Below are 19,855 nucleotides of genomic sequence, written 5' to 3' on the forward strand. Positions count from 1 at the left end.
ATTGGTCCTAATAAGGACTGGCCCAGTCCACACAGCAACAGCAAGGCAGACACACAACCACAATCTCTCGGGGCCTTCTGAGCATGTGCAGCCAGACAGGAAGCAGGTGTTAGGTTTGTTGAGGATAGCCTGTGTGTGCAGTCATCGCTCCAGTCATGCAAAGGCTCATTCAGCCTTCGGAAGGAGGCTGGGTGGGGAGGGGACGGTGCGTTAACTGTGAACTCTGAGCAGACACACCTCAGTGATCTGTGTTTGTGTGTCTGATGTGATAACGAGCAAGTTGTGAAAAGAATAAAGCCCCCTCCCTTTCCCTCCACTGAGCAGGTGGTGAGCAGATTGCATTAAAACCTCCGCCCCAATCCTCCTCAGCCTCAGGCTGAGTCTGACAAGGGCTGCCCATCCACACATCCTCCGCCCAAAACCCTTCACAGCAGAGGATGTAGCTCCTGCAGAGTTAGGAATAAGATGCATTCACACATGACATCCCTGTCACAACAGCAACAGTCTACCAATCAGATGCACCACATAATAATGGAAATGTCCCCAACTCACTAGCTCAGTGTGAAGTTAATGAAGAATGTCTTGCATGTCTTGCACTGAGATGGACAATCAGAATGTGTTTAATTTTCGATTGTTCAGGCTAGGGCTGCCACGATTAGTCGACTAGTCACGATTACGTCGACTATCAAAATCGTCGACGACTGATTTAATAGTCGACGCGTCATTTGAAGCTTTGTAAGATCGCAAAAGCAGGAATAAGTAGCAGGATTTAAGAGTGTAATAACGGACTGAAACAGAAGATGGCAGCACTGCATGTACAAGGATGCCAGCTGCCGTTAAACCCCGAAGAAGAAGAAACTGTGTCCCAGAATTCATAGCGCGGCCCAGCGCAGTTGTCAACAATGGCGGCAGCTAGTTAGTTTTAATATTACTCTTATTATTCTTTCTGGGTCACAAAATAAACGTTTAACATATTTTCAGGCGAGAATGTAGCTGTGTAAACCTCAAATATCTGCTCAGTTTATCAGGACACCACATATTTTCAAAAGCGCTCCGACGTTTTCGGAGGCGTCTGTTACCCACTAGCTCAATAGCTAGCCGGGGGCCATGAGAGCACCGGACTCCCGGCAGATCGTTTTCAAACCCACCGCCCTACTCAGGTTAAACATATACAAGTCACTTAGATAACTTAAAAATGTTATTGTTTGGCTTTTTTCAGTATTTTATTTGTTCCTGAGTAAATCGGCTGAGTTTATTAAACTCCACCGAAACAATCTGCACATTTAATTAGAATTCAATTAACTATCATCTTGTCTTTATTTTTAGTTAGCACAGACCTTAAACACTTAAAGTTGTAAGCTAATGATAGTTATATAAGAGCAGATGCTGCTGGTGCAATAAGCTGTACTTTTACGTTCAATGGATGATGATCTGATTAGTCGACTAATCGCAAAAATAATCGGTGACTAGTCAACTATCAAAATAATCGTTTGTGGCAGCCCTAGTTCAGGCAGAACTTGCCATCTATAAATGTAGCCGATAAGCTGAAGAGCTCACATTATTATGCTCCTGATTTTGTAAATGCACTTTCATCCCTGGACTTTGCTTTGATAAGAAATTATTAAGCTATTATTGATCTTCTGTTGGATTATTTGAGGGCTTAACCATGTCCTGCAGGAAAAGTACCACAGCTGCTTTTGAGTGTGTTGGTGGAAAACTACCGGGGGGAAATCTACAGGGGGCATTCAGTTTTAACCCCTGTCTACTACAGGGGGTTAGACAGAATAATATAAACTGACTCAAGGTGTAAAGTCACACAATTACAAATGCTGCAATGATTGTCAAATGCCAGTGTGAGGTGGAAAAAATACATGTATGTTACTGGGAATTATGCAGGTAATAGACGAAAATATAACTGTACAGGCTAAAACCTGAAATTATGAACATAATTACTGCCGTGCTCCATTTGTTTTTGCTTTTTGTTAATTGTTGCACTGTTGAAATTTTTATTTCTTGTTCATTTTCAGCCAACAGCTAAAGCAGGCATTGACATGATGCAGAAATTGTAGTTCAGTTAATGACTGCAAGGTCAGTCTTCAAGGCTACTGGTTAACCCTAAACCAAAAGATTCCCACCATCACACTTCAAACTTGGCATCGTGTTCTTCTATTGAACAGCTGTCCTTGCTCGGCACCAAATATGAATGCTGCATCTGTCCAGTGAACATTATTCCAAAGCTTCTGGTCTTTGACTGTATGTTAATTAGTAAAATTAGCAAAATGCAGTCTTCACTACATCACTCACTACTAGAGATGGACCGATCCGATATTACGTATCGGTATCGGTCCGATACTGACCTAAATTACTGGATCGGATATCGGAGAAAAATAAAAAATGTAATCTGATCCATTAAATATCACGAAAGCACCTCACAAAACTTGCAACACGCCGTAACTCACCTCAGAACGTTAGCACGTCGGAGCAGTGTGCATCACGTGATAGAGCGGCTGTGGCATGCGGGACCTGTGGTGGTCTGGATAGCATTTGGAGCTTTGCTAGCAACCCGGCATTTCATCTCCGACAAAGTTATCCCGAGAGAAGTAAAGCAAGTGTGTAAGTCCATCTCTGAATGTTTGTAAAGCATTCCTGCGTTAAGCTTAACAAGCAATATATGGAGCGACTGCCTCTTCTTGCTGCTACTTCAATCATGAAACTGCTTAACGATCAGCTGATCGGCTTTTCTGTCGCGAGTCCGTCTCTCTGGTTTGTTTTTGGCCCACTTTGCACCAGAAAGAGGAAACCAGCGGCTGAACAACAGAAGCACGTTTAAGCTTGATCAGCTGTTGTTAGAATGTATTTAATATTACTTTCTACTCGAGGATCTTTTTCTACGTAGCTGACGCTGGTAACTGTGCAGGGGCGGATCTAGCAAAGTTTAGCCAGGGGGGCCGATAGGGCATTAACAGGGAAAAGGGGGCACAAAGACATACTTTTCTTTCTTATTCTCATTTAAAATGTCGAGCTTTTAATAAATAATTATCTGACACCCAAAGTTTTAATTTGATGCAAAATGAATAGAAGTCCATTACTGTATATAGTGACTATTAAGTCTAATATATATACCCTAGTAAGCTATAGTACTTTTTCCTTTGGGAAGGTACCATCTGTGCAGTCTGCAATTCTGTTGAAGAAAGATGTTGAATCTATTTAATATTTCTTGAAAAATAATTGATTTCTGTGCATTTTTTTCACACTGCATCAAATTAAGGTTAAGCATCATGAGGTGGAGCGTGAGGGGTGGTTCCCCATTTTTTATTTATTTATTTTTGTTGTTGCTGGGAGTTGGAACCCTATTAGTTAGGTTGCTTAATATTTATGCTAAGTACTCTTTCAAATACCAGAATAGGGAGGATGGTGTAGGTTTAAGTTTATTAGATTGATCAGTATTGCTGAACTATGAAATAATTTTTTTTGCATACAGGTATAACAGAATAGCTTTAGTGTAGTTGTTGTTTTAAACTTGAGTATGAACTTATACAAAATGCGGCAAGATATTTAAAAAACAGTTTTGTTGATTAAAAAACACTATATCGGATTCATATCGGTATCGGCAGATAACCAAATTTATGATATCGGTATCGGTATCGGACATAAAAAAGTGGTATCGTGCCATCTCTACTCACTACAGACCCTGCGATAAAACTTTGGTATTCCTTACAGAGCAGATTGCTCTAAAGCTGAATTTTTTATCATCAGCCTTTCCTAATTTGTTAAATTTTTAAGGCTTATTTACATCAGAGAATAGTGTTTGGCTCTAGCCTTGCTGGATATCGCAACAGCATATAAATCGTCTAGAGAAGCTGCTAATAATAATAATAAGATACTAGAGAAGCTGCATGGACTTGGACTGCTGCAGGAAGCAGGCTTCGAGTCATCTGTATCTGATGCCAGTGGCCAAGGGTCACTGTAAGCAGTGTACAGAGAAACAGAAGCCAAAGCTTCTCAGCTTGAATGGATTCTCGATAAGTGCTTCAGCCACTGAGGTTTGTTTCACTGTCTGCCCTTCAACATGATTGACAGGAGAGCAAACGCATAGATTATATAAAAGAAAAATATGATCCTCTTTTGAAGTTTGATGAGGCCAGACTGGAGGTTGCACTGACTCCCCATCTCATCTTGAAGTACAAAGCATTACAAAAGGAAAGAGTCTGGTTATCATGGTAACCTAGCTCTCTCTACATAACCCTCTCTTTTTACAGTCTTTTAGGTGATACCATTATTAAGCTACGAATTTTCTCCATTGTAGCTTTAAGGTTTTCATCAGAGTCAAGTGGCAGTTATCTGTTAAATTTTTTTGTCTACCTCCACTCACTTTATCCCATACATCTCAGCACGAAAGGTCGGAGGAGATCTCCCACTATGTGTTCTCTCATGCAGTTTCATTGGCTTTTTAAAAGTCAAATAAAGAGAGATTCTTTATGCAAAACACTTTTTAAAAACTAGGATTTTGCTAATTAGGGTCTCACCTTCAGAAAACCCTGCAGGGCACGGCTGACAAAAAGAAAAGTTCATGCATATTCTACCAGCTCCGAGCCGTCACAAAAGCAAACGATAAGGGAAATGTCAAATCTTTCCTGTCTGTGCAGGTGCGGCCGTCTCGCGCAGAGAGGGCATATTTTGCAAACACAAACAGAACAGGGGGAAAATGTTTAACAAGGCTGCAGTCAGTGCAGTCAAGAGGAGAAGCACGCCTCTGAAGTCGTGAATGTTTTATTTATGGCGATTGCAAATTGTACTCGGGGTTATATCATAGTTATGGTGACAGTAAGTTGATTGGGTGCAGAGGTTTGGAAGTCACCAGAAGTTTACATTTTATATATAGTTCATTTCTCAGGAAAAACGGGCCCATCGCTCTCTCGTTCTCTCAGGCAGGGGATATATCTTGATCCAGCTGAATGTTTTACGAAGGAATGGGAAGTTATACAGAGACTGTCCACCAAATACTTTATGGTATTTATTAGCCTGTGGTGCAGCTGGGAATTAGAATCCAGCCTCTCTGAAGCAAATTTATATGTAGAGATTACGGTTTTCCCTGACATGGATTTTATATCATAGCAGCTTCTTATTTCAGCATGACAAATCATCTGTGAAGAGATATGGCACAGTTATTTAAAGGATAGTAAAAGCTAATAGTGGATGCCAACACTTGGTTTGAATATTTATTTCTTTATCTTGCTTTCACAGCCCAGCATATCCAGTGTCTTTGATATGGCGCTATATGGTGGAAGACAATGCAAGTTTGTTTGGCCCAGATTCATGGCACAGAAAATGGATCCTAATGACTTTGGAAGCCTCCCTGTTGTTTTTCTTAGCACCACCTGTTATTTTTGTTTTTGGTGTGATTGTTTAATAGTTATTGATGCCAAATTTGCTTCACACATTCATGTCCCTGTCAACATGGATTCCACTCACTTAGGTGAACCCACTGACTTCTCCTCTAGTGCCATCGAGAGATCAACAAGAGTATAATCAAGTGTCTTCGAGCTAGTGGGATTCCCATCAACCCTCAATTGGTTGGACAGGTTTTGCCTTCAGGACTAATTCTTAATAGCAAAGATTCAACAAGGTGCTGGATTTTGGTCCATATTGATTTGATAGAATCACACAATTGCTGCAGATTTGTCAGATGCAGATCTGCCGTTGCACCACATCAGAAAGGTGCCAAACTGAATTGAGATCTGGTGACTGGGGAGGCCTTTTGAGTACAGTGAACTCGTTGACATATCTTCAGGAAACCAGCTTGGGATGATTTGAGTTTTGCAACATAGTGTGTTATAGTGCAGGAAACAGTCATCAGAAGATGGTACACTGTGGTCATAAGGGATGGACAGGGTCAGCAGCAATACTCAGGTAGGCTAAGTCTTCCATTGGCCTATTTTTCTGATGTTGTGCAAATTGTAGCCTCAGTTTCCTGTTATTATCTGACAGGAGTGGACTACAGTGTGCTCTTCTGTTCCTGTAGCCCAAGTCCTTTAAAGTTTGTGTTGTGCGTTCAGAGATGCTCTTCTGCGTACATTTGTTGTGGATGTTTGAGTTACTGTTACCTTCCTAGCAGTGATGGGAATAACGGCGTTACTTTTTTCAGTAACGAGTAATCTAACTAATTACTATTCCTATCGTTACAACGCCGTTACAGTTACTAACAAGAAAATGCGGTCCGTTACTATTTTTCAACAAACAGACGGTTGAAGCTGTCTTCAGCTTACCGCATCTTATATCAGTTGCACAGAAGTAGCTGTAAGTAATCTGGACGCTACAGCTTTAAGCAGCTGCGCACGCTCGTAACTATAATTAATTACTTTTTCAAAGTAACTTGCCCAACACTGCTTCCTAGTAGCTCAAAGTGGCTATTATCCTCTGATCACTCACTTTAACAAGGTATTTTCAACCAGAAAACTGCAGCTCACTGGCTTTTTCTTTTTCTGACCGTGATCTGTAAACCCTAGAAATGGTTGTGTGTGAAAATCCTGAGAAGATCAGCAGTCTGACATACTCATTGTTATTGGTGCATGTCTGGTGCACAAAACACGTTGCATTCAAGGTTATTCAAATCATTATTCTTCAATATTCTGATACTCGGTGTGAACTTCAAGTGGTCGTATTGTTGGGCTGATTAGATATTTGCATTAGCAAGCAGTCGAACAGGTGTACCTAATAAAGTGCCAGTGAAAGGGTTAGTGCTAATTAGCACATTTTTGCATTGTCACCATCATTGAGCTTGTTGACATGTAAATATTAGCTTTTTGCTTATAATACTACCATCAGTGTTTCAATATGAGGTTCTTTTTCTTTGTGTTTTAACAAATAATTTGTAGGTAATGACACAACAAAAATAGTCTTTTGAAAAAAATCCAGAAGCTGGTTTCATCAAAATAATATTAGTAAGGGCATGAAATATGTCTGGATTGAATCGCAGTTTACCGCAAGTGATTGATTTGTTGATGAACAGTGAAATTGTTTTGTCTGACACACACACACACACACACTTGTACATCCATGACTTGAGAAAACATCACACTGAGTTATATTCATTCTTAGGAGCCTCCTTTAACCTTCACTACTTCTAAAACACAAAAAATATCACAGTGAAAAATACTGTTAGGTCCATAATGTGTTGGACTGAGATTATGTAGTTTTTATCACGAACGTCACCACAGCAGATGTTAAATCAGATAGCCAACGTGTGTTTGAAATGCAGAGTTTTTACCTTTAATTCAAGGAGATTTAAAAAAATAAATTGCACTGTTTATGAATCACATTTTACAGACAGTGCCTCATTTTTCAATGTTCAAAAGCAATTGGACAAACTAGCATAATTTTAGATATAAGGATTTTTTTTAAAGATACTTGGATTAAAATCCTTTGCAGTCAAGTACATCAAGTGTAGAATCAACAGACAAAACTAATTGCAGTGTTTTCGCCCTCGAGATGCTCTACCAGACCTTCAGTTGGTGCTTGTTTTTTTTTTATATTTCTGCCTTCAGTTTTGTACTTAGTAACTGAACAGCATGCTCTGTTGGGCTGAGATCAGAAGAATATCCAATTTCTTTGCTTCCTTGTCTTGGGTTGCTTTTGCACTATGCTTTGGGTCATTGCTTGCCATCACCAGTGTGTGAATGTGTGCGTGAATGGGTGGATGACTGGATATGTAAAGCGCTTTGGGGTCCTTAGGGACTAGTAAAGCGCTATATAAATACAGGCCATTTACCATTTACCATTGTCCATTTGTACTGTGAAGCCCTATTTGATCAGTTTTGTATTTGGCTCAATCTGATCAGAGAATACAGCCACGGACACTTTACAATTCATCCGACTGCTTCTAACAGCAGTCACATCCACAATAAACACCAGTGACACAGTTCCACCATGCATGCTCATGCCATAACATTATCTCTACCATGTTTGACAGATGATGTGATAATCTTCAGATCATTAGCTGTTTCTCTCCTTCTCTATACTTCTGAATTCTGATATGAATTTTCAGACTTTTTTAGAAGGTTTTTTTTGGCGAAGTCTAATCCAGCGTTCTTGAGTGTAACCGGTGGTTTGCACCTCTATATTTATATTTATGAAGGCATTAATTGATTGTAGACTGACACACTTTGTCTCTCAAGTGTTAATGACTTGGGTTGATGTTGAGAAGTTGTTTTTCTTAACTATGGAAACAATTCTACCATCATCCACTTTAGTTGTCTTTGTGAATTTCAGGCCTTTTGGTGTTGCTGAACTGGTCAGTCTTTTTTTCTTTCCTCTCTAATCCTCTGGAGTCAACGAACCCGCTGGTGTGTCCAAATCACATGACCAGTTTAAGATGGCGTAGCAATAAGACGCAGCCTCGCTGAGTCTCTGTCTCAACTTGTGTGGAAAGTGCAGACTTTTTAATCTTAACAGTGCAGTTATGTGAATTTTATTGGCAGTTTAATGCAGTCCTACCTCACAAAAACAGACTGAAGCCAGCAAAATAACCATGCCTATGTTTCCCATGTTGTGGACACATCTTACTGTAAACAACACTACAGAAGCATTTCAGATATTTAATAATGTGACAGTGTTGCTCTTAAACTATGTAAAAATAACCGTTACAAAAGCAAAAATGTTCCGAATCACATTTAGTGTTATGTTTTAGATCATCTCAGTAGATATTTGGGTTCAGGTGTTTGCCTTAGTTTGATATTGCTGCTCTCCCAAAGTGTGGTTAGGGTTGGCACAGACAAACACAAACATCCATCAGCTGTTTTTCTGGTGCACTGAGCAGATTAGATGACTTGAGCTAGGTTTTTCTTCTTTACAGCTTGCCATTTTTTCTGCTTGCCCGACTCAAACTTAGGTGTAGCTCATCAGAAGCTCACGGCTCCTGTATTGACTTCAGCATCTGTGATGATAATAGTCTCACTGAGCACAGAGGAAAGATACCACTCATTCTGCCAGCGGGAAGCACAACACTGCTTCACAAGCCAAACATCAGTTTGTAATCTGCTGCGTTGGCTTGGAAGCTTGATTCGGAGGAGGAGAGATGTGGGAGCAGAGGGAGAGGCTTAAAAAGACTCCGGATTTGCAGAGTCAAATAAGCTGGAGGAGAAATGGATACCTTGGGATCAGCATTAGCATGTCTGAGCGTTTAAGCACGAGGGTTAGGACAGAAAAGAATAACCATGGAGTCGCAGCATTAAACTGCTGAGTCATGCTGTGACGTTTGTCCAAATGTTGTGCAAAACCACTCCACAGTCAGCCTGTATCCTTCAGCATCCTGCCCGGTCCTTGAGGTGCAGAAGAAGAGTTTCACTGTTTGCATCAGCAGCCGGCAGCAACAGAAGTAAGTGACTTGTCTGGTAAAGGAAGGGGGGAGAGCTCAGTGGGTCAGTAGAGGTGTGTATAAGCTTCTGCAAGTCAAAGTAAAACGTAGCATGTTTTCAGTTTATACTTACCTTGCGGTCATCATTTCTGTTAGGAAGATTGCAAAAGGGATAGAGCTGTTGTAGAAATAAACCACTTAGATTTAGTCTGTTAATCAGACAACTTGGACAAAAATAATCTCCAAAAATTCATCATCCAGTAGCTGCAGGTATAAACTACACTCATTTCTTATAATTTATGTGACAAACTACTTAATGGCAGTAGGAGTTTCTGTGTTTGTTTAGTCAGAGCACAGCGTTCGCTCTTTGTGCCATAAATGTATTTGTTTACTCGTCTATTTTTAGCGCTAAAACAATCCCTTTGTTTATACTAATGGCTCAAATTCATCACTGGCAAAGGGAGAAAAGGTGATCTATGAAACAGAGTGTGTATGTTATGGATTCAATTTGTGACCAGTCCTCAGGGAATCTCCTTCCAAGTCATCTCCACAGGGAGGATGCTGCTGTATCTGACAGCATCTGAATATTGACTGTAAGCTATACAGTTTCACAAGCCCTTCCTGGGTTATATTTTTAACTTTCTGCTCCTCAGACCTTTTCCGAGTGTGACGTACAACACTCGGGCAGCACTACCATTGATCTGCTCGCCTCCTACACGAGAAATCTTGCTGTGCACAACATGAGGTGTTTGGTAAATGCTTCAGAAAGCTGTGATGGAGCTTCTCAAGAAGTGACATCATTGGTGCAGCGATAAATCATCCCTAGATTAGGTTCAGTAATCGTTGCCAATTTGATGGCTTTTAGTCTCCTTTCCTTTTTTCTCACTCTGGTACCTTTTCATTTCTTGGCTGCCGTTTCCAACTGCGACTCACGCAGCGTATTTACTACAGAGCATGCCGTTCTGTGACAGCAACAACATCTCGTGGAATATTATTTTCACCATGAAATCTGGTCGTTTATGTGAATCTGCAGCACTGACGCGGAACTTTGTCAGCACTGCGTTTCGGCTCCATTTCCTCCGAATGTTTATTTAGTAAGGAGTGTACACAAGTCGAGCAGCTGGGAGTGGGGACTGTATTGATTGAAAATGAGGATGGTGTGTGCTGGAGGACAGATGGTTCAGGCCTTCATTCTGTGGTCATGGCAGTGTGAGTGATCATATCCTGTGCACGCTTCACAATCTGTTCGAGCTTGCAGTTGGGTTTGTTGTTAACTCTTGTTGGGCTTGTTTGTATTTTTTCTAAAGAGCATCCGGTAAATCTGTTATCCAGTTTGTCACTTTCATGTAGCATCTCTACTTCCATTTGTCTGATAAAGAAAAGGAGCAAACGGATCAATTGTAGCTAATGGACCGTGATGCTCATTAAACTGATCCTTGCAAATGCAATCATAACTGCACTTAGAGTGTGTGTGGCACTTGTCTGATGAAAGTGAGTCACAGCAGTGAATGAACTTCCAGTTTCACAGATTATTGCTAACTAACAGTGTCATTCTGATTCTTTACAGGCAGAGGCTGGGTATTCAAAAGATGGGTGCAATAACAACAAAGACTAAAGCTGTTTAGAGTGACCCGTGTATTCTTTGAGAGATGAATTGCCACATTATTTATCACACAAAATGAAAAGGATGGCTCATAAACCGTGAAGTAAAGCTCCTCATTTAGCTGGATTGGGTGCTACCGCCTAACTTGAAGTATGAAGGTGGTTCTTGTTAGCTAATATTAGCACACTTTAGGTATATAACACTGCTGTGTAAGTGTAGTTTATATACCACCTGTGACTCTTTTAAAGCCTTTCATCTTCAAAAATGAGGAAACTTATTTGTTAAGCAGATGAAGTTTACATGTAATAAAATGTGCTTTTACAATGGAGTTTTTAGCTAAATGCTAAATATTAACATGTTAAGATAATGCTAAATTAGCATTAGTTTAAATACTATGGCTGACACATTGTAAGTGATGCTCATCTGTATTTCCCATTAGATATGGTCCATTGCTGATGGCTCAGTCTGAGCTGTTCGTGACGAGAGCTTCCCCTGTGGAGGCGAGGCCCGTGGAGCTAGATGTTCTGGGGTTCCTGCAACGTTTTGGGGATGAAAACAGCACAGCTGAGAGATGCTACCGCTCGCACTCCCACAGCAGCGTCCTCCAGGGTCTGCCATTTGGTGGGGTTCCCACGGTCCTCGTCATCAATGTCGTAATCTGGATGGTAAAGACTCAACCAAACTAACTAACACTCAATATTACTACACAATAATACAGAGCTTCCCAAAGTGTGGGGCCCGCCCCCTAGGGGGGGCGCAGAGCCATTGCATCGGGGGCGCGGTATGAAAAGGGGAAAAAAAAAAATGCTTGGACACTGCTAGCACAGGGCGCCCGAATATGCTGAATATGTTTCCAAAACTACTACTAACTACTCCTACATTTTGGAGATGTTAGCTCTTTATACAGTAAAGTTACAGTGGGATACAAATAATATCAGGCTCATCCTGCCACGATTTAATCCCCCGGTTCAAATCACGGACAAACAGTATCCCACAGCTGTTTATGTTTTTGAACCCATTTTGCACAGAGAGGCATTTTTTGAAAAATGTATTGATATGTTGAATATTATTACACAGGAAAAAAACAACTACATGTAAAATAATGACACCGTGACGCCTCTGCCTTTGTAAATGGAGGGACAGTAACTGCGTGTGTGTATGTAAGCCTGTAAAACCTGAAGATAGTCAGATTAACAGTATTTTGTTTCTATCTGCCATTCTGCAATTCCTCTCATGTAAACAATAACGTGGCGCACAGCTGACGTGAAAAAAGGCACATACCTTTGACGTTGCGTGACGAACTCTGTATTCCTCGTCCACACGTTAACGCAAAAAAAGGATTTAAAAAAATCTCAGTTATCGGTGATTTGAAACGCCGTTTACGTGTGGACGAAACAGCTGCGTTTTCAAAAATACCCGTGTAGGTGCGGACGTAGCGTAAAAGAGTTAGTAGTTTATTTTATTACTACCTGCAGATTACTTGTATTTGCTTAATTGTTTGAGGTGTGAAATAAACTGCAATGGAGCAAAATATGGGCGTGTGTGGTTGGAGGATGTGTTTGTGCGTGCGCGCGCACCCGGGGGGCCGCGAACATTTTTCTTGTAAAACAAAGAGGGCCCAGCAAAAAAAGTTTGGGAACCGCTGCAATCATACAACAAAGTCACAGTAGCATGCAAAAGTCTTGAGCCACCCTTCATGTCATTGCATTTTCTTTCCAAGGAGCCAGACTTTTCGTCATTTTTATTACGTTGGTCCTGAGTAATAGTTACCTGAGCTTTGTGAAGGTCTCTGGGCTTTTTTGGCTGATTTTTCACTCATTATTAGTCCCATTTTGTACCCAATCATTTTCCAACTCATGTTTTTTTTTTTGTTTGCTAAACCACTTAACAGTAACCTATGAGTCATTCAAAGCATAGAAAAGGCACCTAACTCAATAGATGAGCCAGTGTTGTGTCTAGATATTACAGATAGCTTAGCAAGGAAGCAATTTTAAATGGTATCTTTAGGCAACAACAGAATTTGTTCCCATTTCTTTATCTGAATTTATGAAAAATGCCAAAGATAATACAGTTTGACAGGCATTAAATCTTATTTTTGCATCAACAAGGTTATTCCCAAAGAGTTATTAGCTGGAAAACCTGACATGAATCAGCGTGGTGTCCAGTGTGTCCTTATAAAATCTGATAAAACTGGGCAAGTGGAGGAAAAAAGAACAGGTAGCAGATGAATAGCGTTCACTGAGATGCATCTGGCCCTTGAGTTGATCCATCTACTGTTTGCTAAATGGTCTCAGTGAAAGGGTGGCTGTGAAGAAGCCATTCTTATGGAAGGGAATCAGGGAGAAAAGGCTGAAATATGCCAAATTATACAAGAACTAGACTAAAAAAATCAGTGATAACAGGCCTGGATTGATGAATCCCAATTTAGTTCAAATCACTGTGAATAGTTGACCTCCTAACTCTTTCATGGCATGCATTTTAAATTTGTCTTTGCTATTTTCTTTTACCTAATTTTTGTTTCTGATTAAAGTTAGATCCACACATGAGGACATTCACTTTAAATTTCGATAGAACAGTTGCAGTATATGTCCTCGTAAGTGGATATCAGGCCCTTGTAGAGCAAAATGTAGTATTTTCTTCTAGACAACCCAAAATGTGATGTCCACATATGTGGACACCAGGTCCTAGGAGGTTAAGGTGGTGTTCAGAAGAGAGTTAATGTCTACAGCCACCTATAAAATGTAGAGGAGGCTCGGTCATGGATTGAGGGTCTATTTTAGCCGGTGGTGATAGGGACGGATTTATGAACATAGAAAAGTATTGTCAGACAATACGGCAACACCTTCTTTTTTCAGCATGACACTGATCCCAAACACACTGCCAGGGGCCATACTTGGATACAAGAACACACAATGGAAAACTGTCAGTCATGGATTAGCCTCCCCACAGCCTGGGCATCAACATTACTGAACAGTGTGAGATCATTTTGACAGAGAATGAAACAAAAATATACTTTATTTCCACATATGTTTGCGCAAGTTTCTGTAAATACACCTATTTCCAATTTTCATGCAAAGTATAAAGACATTAGGAAATCCCAAGGTTTTTGCACAATACTGTAACTCTGTAGCGTCATGGCAAATTGAGAGATAAACTTATTTCAAGTCCTATGTTGATATTATCTATTCCTATATTGATTAATCTACTCACTATTCCCTTTTTGTCCAGCAGAAAGTAAACAGTGATTTGTCTCACAGCTAATATTGTTCAGAGACTTTTTCTCTGAGCGTGAAAAAAACAGAATATCTTTATATTCGAGAAACTGAAACAGTGGAGTTTTGTATGAAAATAAAAATGAGATTCTTGAAAGTTATTCTTTCCCAAATTATAAATCCTTCAGCTTTGGTAAAAGCACATAAACATCTTCCAGTTTATAATATTTGTGTCACCTTCCCCTTTTGTATATTTAGAGCCAAAATCCGTAACATCTGCACTAAACTACCTAATCTTACAACTCTGACAAGGTCAGTAGCAAGTTGTGGGAATTACTATATCCTGTATAACACTTTGCATATGGAGTCTTTTGCATAATTATTGTGATCTGTGCATGCACAATCTATAATCCAAATGGAAGTAAAAGCACTGAAAAAATAAAAACCTTCAATTGCTGCAGGACCAGGATAACACCACTACCTTTACTCAACCTACCATAGCTTTTCAAACCTATCCACCGTGTACGGAGGTTGACCCAAACGCAGGACTCCAAAGATAAAAGGTTAACTCAAAAGGCAGCTTCAATGTTGAACTCCTACAAAGATACAAAAGAAATGCAGGACAGGAGTAAAAAATCCAAAAACAGATAATCTTCAAGGAGAACATGATACTAGGAAAGACACGGCCACAAGGAAAACTTGACAAAGGACAGAGGGAGACAATAACTAATGAGGGCAGAAAAAACAGGTGGGAATTTCAAAAGCAAATAAGTAATAACAAAACAAGGGAAGTAACACTCAACATATAACACGCATGAGAGGAGAAACTTTCACAATAAAACAGGAAATCTAACTAACACCGAGACAGTCTCTCAACACAAAATTGACACAGACAAAAAGGTAAACAAACACAGAGACACGACTGACTTCACAAAGGAGACACAACAGGACAAAACCCAGAGAAGAAACTAAGGGAACAGAAAGGGAACAGACAGGGAACCAGTGAACCAAAAGTCATCTATAACTAGCCTAGAGACACAAATAGGGAACCATTAACAATAAGAAAATAACAGAATACAAATAATAAAAATCACAAGGAAACTACCAAAACTCAAAATCCTGGGTCACACATCAGGGACCCAACTCCATTAGTTTTGTTTTTTCTTTTTAAAAAGCTCTTAAACAGGATATAAACCAGTCTCCCTGGTGACAAACTTGTGATCCAAAGCTTGACTCCCACTTGTTCCGCATGATCATTCAACAAACAAGGAGCATCAGGAGGATATCAAACACTGATTCATGTGTCCTGGAAAAGCTAGAAACACACAGAAAGCTTCATGTTTTTTACTAATTGCATGACATCCCATTGATTATGCAAATTTCGAACCAAAACTCTTACAATTGCATGTAACGTCAAAGAGTCGTGACTTGTTTTGTTACCACCACTCCAACCTCCTTCTGTAGACTTTGTTACTCTTTAAAAATTGAATTTGCACTACAGCCCACTTGTCTGAAATAAACCAAAGGCTGGGGCAAACTGCGCTGTCCTATCAACTAAAGGCTAAATGCCAAAAATAGAACTTTAAAAAAAAAACAAAGGAAAACCTTTTCTGTGTGTCTAATATTGCTACAGTGCGTGCGTGAGGGGCCTGAACCAAAAGGTCATCCTGTGCGCGTATCTGTGGCACCAGCAGCATCTTACAGAACAGCAGTAATTGACGCCCAAGGACAGAGACTTTTGAACAGAGATCTCCGATGTTGTTCCCGGGATCTGCTGGAGCCACTCGCCTAGCTTGGGAGTCACCACACCTAGTGCTCCGATTACCACGGGGACCACTTATTTATTTATTTATATTTTTATATATATATATATATATATATATATATATATATATATATATATATATATATATATATATATATATATATATATATATACATATATGTGTGTGTGTGTGTGTGTGTGTGTGTGTGTGTGTGTATGTATATATATATATATATATATATATATATATATATATATATATATATATATATATATATATATATATATATATATATATATATATATATATATATATATATATATATATACATATATGTGTGTGTGTGTGTGTGTGTGTGTGTGTGTGTGTGTATGTATATATATATATATATATATATATATATATATATATATATATATATATATATATACACACACACATATACATGCATGCATGCAGAATCACCATTCAAGTTATTTATTAGGACAGTCAAAATGTGGTGTAGGCGTGAATGTCAGTGATAATGGCTTAAAGCATTTTTAATTTGTAGTTCTCTTCAGGAAAAGGCTGGAAAAATAAACCCAAACTTTAAACTAAACCAGCGCCTTGCAAAAAACAAAACAAAAGCTCAATGCTTTCTGTTTGTCTCCTCATTGTCTGGGTTTTGCATAATTATGTACAAGAACAGAGAGAAATACAAACACATTATGTACATGTCATAGACGTCAAGTTAAATCTGCACATTTTAACGTCCTTTTTTGCAAAGAATAATACAGCGTGCGCACTGTTTACAAACACAGATGCATTTCTTTTCCTCCCGTGTTCCAGATAATAATAGGCTTCCATTTTCAGCTGTCAGCTAACTCAGTTCCACTGTCAGGCCTCGTCAGGCTTGATCTCTGCGCTGATAGGACTTCTCCATCTGCCACCTCCATGTTTTAATTGGCTCATTTTTATCAATGCCTGGTTGTCAAGCCAACAGCGAAGGTTGAGCGCTGTCTCTTAATGACGAGCATGAGTCAAAGCGTGCTTCCCCCCAGGTGACGGGAGCACGCCTCTGCATCAATTCCATCATCATACAGAATAAATCATCAGTGGGACTTGAGGAGAGCGTGCCCACGCATAAAGACAGAATAAACCGAAACAACTGGGAAGAGCTGGGCCAAAACGATAATGGAGAGATTCTTATTGTGCCCTGACTGCTAATGTAAACACAGGCTGTTTATTCATCTACAAGCCCCAGTCAAGTCCTCTTGATTGTCATTGCATGGCTTTAGAGTGAATCATTTGACATTCATGGGCGCTTTCTTCCTATTAGCACAGCTGTCACCCCTTATCCACTAAACCTAATGTCTTTTCAGTTCAAATGAGGTAATAATTTAATTGCTGCAATTAAAATCAAACAGTCATCACCACTTTTACTGCGTTTGTCAACCTTCATCCATCACGGTCCAGTTATGCTCAATGATATTTCATCAGGGAAGCTCAGCACAAATCCACTATTGTACAGGATTGAATAGGGTTTTATTTTGGACCTCATTGTTGTGCTCAGTTTGCTCTCCATTTGTGGAAAATGGGAGGTATTCAGCTTGACCGCGCTCATTTTTTTCCTCACTGAACAGCATATGTCCGCGTGTGCTCGCTGATCTATTTCTGGACCACATAGCATACAGACAAAAAATGCTTCATTAATGCTGTGGCATTTTGAATCTGTTGTTGTAGACTGCTTTTTCGAGTGATTTTAGACAGAATCAAGGAGATATTTTATCTAGAGTATAATGAGGACAGAGACTGTGTAAAATTGTTTTTCTGTGTTTGTAGTTTTTACTGCTGATCTTCTCATGTCTGAGGAAAGCTGCTTGGGACTACGGCCGCCTGGCTCTGCTGATGGAGAATGACAGGTAAATCTCTCACTCAACAATATCAGTTAAACTCTGACAGCTATGGCAACTTTTAACATGTAGTAAGAAGCCTCAGTGGAGAGAGAGACTTGATGCTCTAGCTCCCTCTGCTGCATGTAAGTGGTGGCAAACTGCCTTGCTATACTTGAAACACTGATAATACTTTACTGTATTTGTTTTATATTAACAGTGAAAGTAAAATTTCATGGGATGGTCAGAATTTATTCTTCACTTAATTCTCTATTGAATGTAAACACTGAATTGGACATTTAAGCATGTTATCTATCTTATATCCACACCTATGGTCAATTTAGAATAACCAGCTCACTTAACACTGTTAATGTTTTCCATCCAGGTTCATGCAACACTCTGCAGCAGTTTTCTTTGTGCTCGCTCCGAATCTCCTCTTCAGGGGAATGTGGGCTCGATTAGTCCTGCCTGACCGACGATGCCCTCGTAGCACTTGAGGGCAAGCAGCATCTGTTCTCTTTGCCAAGCGGTCGTCTCTCATTGTAATTCAATTACCCTGCTTAATTTGACATCCTGTTGAACTGTCAGTGTTATAGCCCACAGAGACAATCCACAAATTCAACTGCTGCACTTGTTTCACCATGTGAACTGGACCACATGTTATATTATTTTAATGTCTTGTGTGTATGCACAGATTGATCCCAGATGGGTACAGGGACTGCAGCAATTACGGTACATCTTGGTGTATTAATAAAGCCATGTCCGGCTATGATCACCAGGATTCTGTTTCTTTGTGTGTATTCTTCCTTATGCAGTCTCACATCCCTGTTTTATGGAGAACCAAGTGAGAAAGAGAAGTCGCCTTCAGAATCCAGTCCCTCTGACTCTGAGACCAAGGACATGGTATGCTCAAATCTTATCTTACATTTTTCAAAGGATACCTCATAATTTATTTCCCGTGTTGCAACATTCTTGTTGTTCTTCTGCTCCTGCTTCTTCTTCTTCTGCTTCTGCATTTCAGGTGTGTTTTTATTTCACATCATCAGACTAGTTTAAAGCCACAGCAGACAGTTGTTTTCAGTTTCTGGCAGAAGTTATGACGAACACACCGCATACTCATGTACCAAATAAGAGATGAGCTGTTGAACATAGTGGAAAAACTAGCAGTAAAATATTTTATGTGCTTATTAGGGGTTTGGAGAGTTAGCAGTCAGCAGTCACATGTGATAAATTAAAGCTGGTGAATGTGTAAAACACACTTGCCAAACGTTGGTCAGTTCTTTGGTTATTTCATGCTTTTAAATAAGCAGTTTTTGCTGACTCTGAGCTAGTAAACTGGATTACCGGCCCAGAAAAGAGCAGTGCCTCATCTTTGTTGAAAGAAGCTCCCCTTAATCTTCTGTTCTGACCACGAAGAAGCTTTGCCATGGAATTTTTTCTCTGGACAATCTAGGTCAAAATACATGCAGTCATGTGGTGGGGAAAAAGGAAGATGTGAGCTAACTTCTCAGGAGTGGACATCCCAACAAATTAAACCCAAGGTCAGAGTACAGCAGAGTACATGACAGTACAATTAGACACAAAGCTGAGCAAGTCTGTCTCGTTCAGACGGTTTGCCAGGAGAAAGCCCCTCTTCTGTAAAAAGAACGTAAACAGCCTGGGTTAGGTTTGCAAAATTGCATCCGATGAAACCGCAAGACTTTTGGAACAATGTCCTTTGAACAAATGAGGCCAAAATGGAGATGTTTGGAAATAATGCACGGTGCCACATTTAGAGAAAAATACAAATGCCTCTTACCAGCTGTCAAACATGGTGGTGGAGGGGTGATGATTTGGGTTTGTTTTGCAACCTCAGGACCTGGGCACCTCGCTGTTATTGACTCAACCATGAACTTCTCTGTATACCAGAGTACTAGAGTCAAATGTCAGGACGTCTGTTTGACAGCTATAGCTTGGCCCAAATTGTGACAAAACACGTGACAAGACAATGATCCCAAGCACAGCAGCAAATCTGCAAAAGAATGAGTGAAAAAGAAAAGAGTGAAAGTCGT

At 39.9% G+C, this 19,855-nt stretch overlaps 1 protein-coding gene across 2 annotated transcripts in view; it reads left to right on the forward strand.

Annotated features, from left to right (window-relative positions):
* The window catches only part of tmem63c (transmembrane protein 63C), a 42,374-nt gene that overhangs the window by 3,794 nt on the left and 18,725 nt on the right, over positions 1-19,855 (forward strand). Inside the window, exons 1-4 of one of the 2 annotated variants that reach the window (XM_086274445.1) lie at positions 9,087-9,373; positions 11,395-11,620; positions 17,755-17,834; positions 18,620-18,707. In XM_086274445.1, the coding sequence (XP_086130571.1) occupies positions 11,411-11,620; positions 17,755-17,834; positions 18,620-18,707 (378 nt within the window). In that variant the 5' untranslated portion in view covers positions 9,087-9,373; positions 11,395-11,410. Of the gene's footprint in view, positions 1-9,086; positions 9,374-11,394; positions 11,621-17,754; positions 17,835-18,619; positions 18,708-19,855 lie in introns of those variants that run through there. The other variant, XM_086274444.1, reaches the window with a different exon arrangement.

This window comes from Aulonocara sp. 'chitande type north' Nkhata Bay, linkage group LG19 (genome assembly GCF_057382095.1).
Source record: "Aulonocara sp. 'chitande type north' Nkhata Bay isolate Kocher_YH1m ecotype deep benthic linkage group LG19, A_spYH_male_GT1.1, whole genome shotgun sequence".
Taxonomy (NCBI): Eukaryota; Metazoa; Chordata; class Actinopteri; order Cichliformes; family Cichlidae; genus Aulonocara; species Aulonocara sp. 'chitande type north' Nkhata Bay.